This window comes from Cyprinodon variegatus, unplaced genomic scaffold (genome assembly GCF_000732505.1).
Source record: "Cyprinodon variegatus isolate N-32 unplaced genomic scaffold, C_variegatus-1.0 Scaffold2191, whole genome shotgun sequence".
NCBI classification, from domain to species: Eukaryota; Metazoa; Chordata; class Actinopteri; order Cyprinodontiformes; family Cyprinodontidae; genus Cyprinodon; species Cyprinodon variegatus.
This window is the reverse complement of record NW_015152644.1, coordinates 7,997-11,218: the sequence shown is the minus strand read 5'-3', so window position 1 is coordinate 11,218 and position 3,222 is coordinate 7,997. Positions and strand designations below refer to the sequence as shown.

Sequence of the window (3,222 nt, the reverse complement as noted above, 5' to 3'; positions counted from 1 at the left end):
CATTTAGGCCAAAATAATCGATGCAGGGTCTAAGAGACCCATCCTTCTTGCCGACAAAAAAGAACCCAGCACCTTCTTTGGGAAGAGGACTCTCTAATGAGCATGGCTTTCAGGGCGTATGAAATGTATACATCCATAGTCTCCCTCTCAGGACCGGATATGGGATACAGCCTACCCCTAAGAGGAGTGGATCTTAGTCGAAGTTTGATAGCAATCATGTTGTTTGTATGGGGGCAGAGAGGTGGACCTTAGTCAAATCTGGATAAGCAAGGACAATTACAGGGGTAGATTTAATAGCAGGAGCCACTCTTAGACAATCAGAGGAGCAGGATGGCCCCAAGTCTGAACCTCATCAGCCAAGCCAAGGTCGTCCAAGAATTACTGGAATCTCTGAAGAGTGAGCAAGGAGGAACGTGATCTTTTCGAGGTGGATACCTGAAATCACTGCAGAGGGGGGTTTAGTATTGTGCATTATTAGATCTATTTTATGACCATCAATGGCAAAAATCTCACATGGTTCTTCAAGGGACACCACCTCCAGATGGAATGTGTGAGCCAGATTGACATCAATAAAGTCAGCATCTGCCCCAGTTGCTCCTGTGAGCATTCAGGGAATTGGACAGTGCAGTGATTGTTAGGAGGATTCTTGGACCTTAAGATTGGACTCAGTGAAGACCCCCTTTGCTTTGCTGAGTCTGTCTTTTTAACGAACAACCAATGGCATGATGATTCTTCTCACCTGAACCTTCTCTACCTTTCTTCAGCAGAGAGTCTGGTCCTTTCCAACTGCATGGGTTCCTCTGGCAATGCAGCCTTACCTAATAGTGAAATGATATAGGCCACCTTGGCACATTCAGAAGGGAAGACTAAGGGCTGTAGCTAAAAAAATAGAGAACACTGGGTCAAAAAAGGTCTGCACTGTTCAGAATCCTTATCAAAAGGCTCTGGAGGGGGAATCTTAGAATCACAAAAAGCACTTGCTGTGGGTGTGACAGGAAGAGGGACAGGGTGGGTGACAGGAGGCTCAACCTGAGGCTGAGAGGTCTACAAATTAGAAAGTCCTTGTAAAATCTCCTGAATACTTCTCTCTAGGCCCGTAATAGAACTTTTTACCTTTAGACACCAATCCTGATTTGGCTGTGGGTTCATATTGGCGAGATCTTACTGTTATGATTGCAGAAGAGGCCTGAGCCCAACACTTAGCCAACAACAACATTGAGTAAAAGATTTATTAGAAAACAACAGAGCAAAGATCTCATCAGAATTCCCAGATCCTTCAGTTTGAAATCGTTTTCCAGTCCAGGTTAATGTACAGTAGTCAAGCAGAGTAATTTCAAAATCCAGTGGGCTTAATCAGGGTCAGAGTTAGACAAGTTTCAGCAACAATCAGAAAAAACACAACTGACTCAAAGGTAAGGTCTTGACAAAGGCAGTGGTCAGCGACAGGCAGGGTCAAGGAAGAGGATAATTCTTGGCTCATGAAACAAGCCTTGAAAGCTGTGAAAGGGCATTTTCTTTGAGTTTTCAGTTTCATGTTCTTTGTTTTCTGGTTTTAGTAGTTTAATTTCTATTTTGTTGTGTTTTTGGGTGTATTTGAATTCTTAGGCTTTTCTTTGTTGCCCTCTTCTGCCCTCTTGTGTTGGTTTCCTTTTCCTTAGCTCTTTTCCTAGAATCCTCTGTTCACACCTGCTCCCAATCAGCTCATTTGCCCCCCCTTTGTTCAGTCAACCATAAATAGTCTCCCTGTACAGTACTCAGTACTCCTCAGTACTGTTTCCTTGTCTCTCCTCGTCTTTCCCTGGCTGCTCATGCTTGTTTTCTCCTGATGTCTCCATGTTTCTGGTTTATTTATCATTTTAATTTGGATTTTTGGATTCCTGTGTTCATTAATTAAAACTGCAAGAACTCACCTTTGCCTCTCTGCCTCTGCATTTGGGTCCTCGAATCTCACAAAACACTGACACTCACGCAGAGCAGGGGAAAAGCAGGAGTTTAAATAGGGAGCAGCCCAGTTGGGAACAATCAGTTATCATCGGGAAAGGGACAGTGAGCGCAAACAGGGCAGGACTAAAACCATGACAGTGTCATTTATAGGATAATTTTTTTCACCCATGATAATGTATATAATTTTCTCAGTAGCTGTTTGACTTTATCCCAGTTTCAAACTAGCTTAGATTTCATGTCTTTGTTACCCATTATTATAACGTATGATTCTGAAAACATGTTTTTCTTCTTCTTCTTAAGGTCCAACATGGATTTCCCACTTAAAGGAGAAATGACTGAACAAATCAGAGAAATGATGTTAGCTGATCCTGCTGTGGCTTTTGAAAAGATAAACCAACATTTGAAACAGACAGCTCATATTAAACTAAATATTGGCATTACAGGGGAACCTGGCACTGGTAAATCAACATTTGTTAATGCTTTCAGTGGGTTAGATAACAATGATGAGGGAGCTGCACCTACTGGGCGTGGAAACACCACCATAAATCCCACATCATACTGTCATCCAGACTACCCTAATGTCATCTTATGGGATCTCCCAGGAATTGGTTCAAATATGTGGCCCGCAGATACATACGTAGAACGTGTTGAATTAGAGAAGTTTGACTTCTTCATCATCATCTCAGCTAATCGATTCAGAGAAAATGATGTAAAACTGGCAAATGAGATTCAGAAGATGGGAAAGAAGTTCTACTTTATTCGCTCAAAGATCAACCATAACTTACGGGATGAAGGACGAAGTCGGACAGATTTCAATGAAGAGAAGACTCTACAAACCATCATGGAGGACTGCATTCAAGGTGACAGGAGACTTTACAAATTAAACTATCAGAATTTTACAGCTTTTCTTGAATTGTATTTATCATGTAATGTTACATTGTACTTTCATATTAATTATTGTTATATCCTTTATCCACCACAGGACTAAATGAGCTGGGAATAGAGTCTCCTCAGGTTTTCCTTCTGTCCATGCCTGATCTCAAACAGCATGGTTTAAAGGAATTAAAGAGCACATTTGAGAAAGAACTTCCTGAACTCCAGAGGAAGACTCACCGTTTGGCCACGAGGAAACTTTTGATGCAAATTTTAAACAACAACACAGAAAGCTTTGGGGACAAAATGATCATTTACTTTATTCTCTTAGCTCTTGAACCATTTCTGCCAGTTCCTTTGCTTTCAGCTCTCATTGATCTGAGCTTGAGTTATTTTGCATTCAGA

The 3,222-nt window shown here is 41.5% G+C and overlaps 1 protein-coding gene across 1 annotated transcript; it reads left to right on the top strand.

Annotated features, from left to right (window-relative positions):
• Positions 1-2,251: 2,251 nt before the first annotated feature.
• Positions 2,252-3,168, top strand: LOC107105245 (interferon-inducible GTPase 1-like; the record flags this gene model as incomplete). Its single annotated transcript, XM_015405371.1, has 2 exons — positions 2,252-2,804; positions 2,927-3,168. Coding segments are annotated over exons 1-2 (795 nt in total), but the record flags the coding sequence as incomplete, so codon positions are not given.
• Between the last annotated feature and the right edge of the window lie 54 nt (positions 3,169-3,222).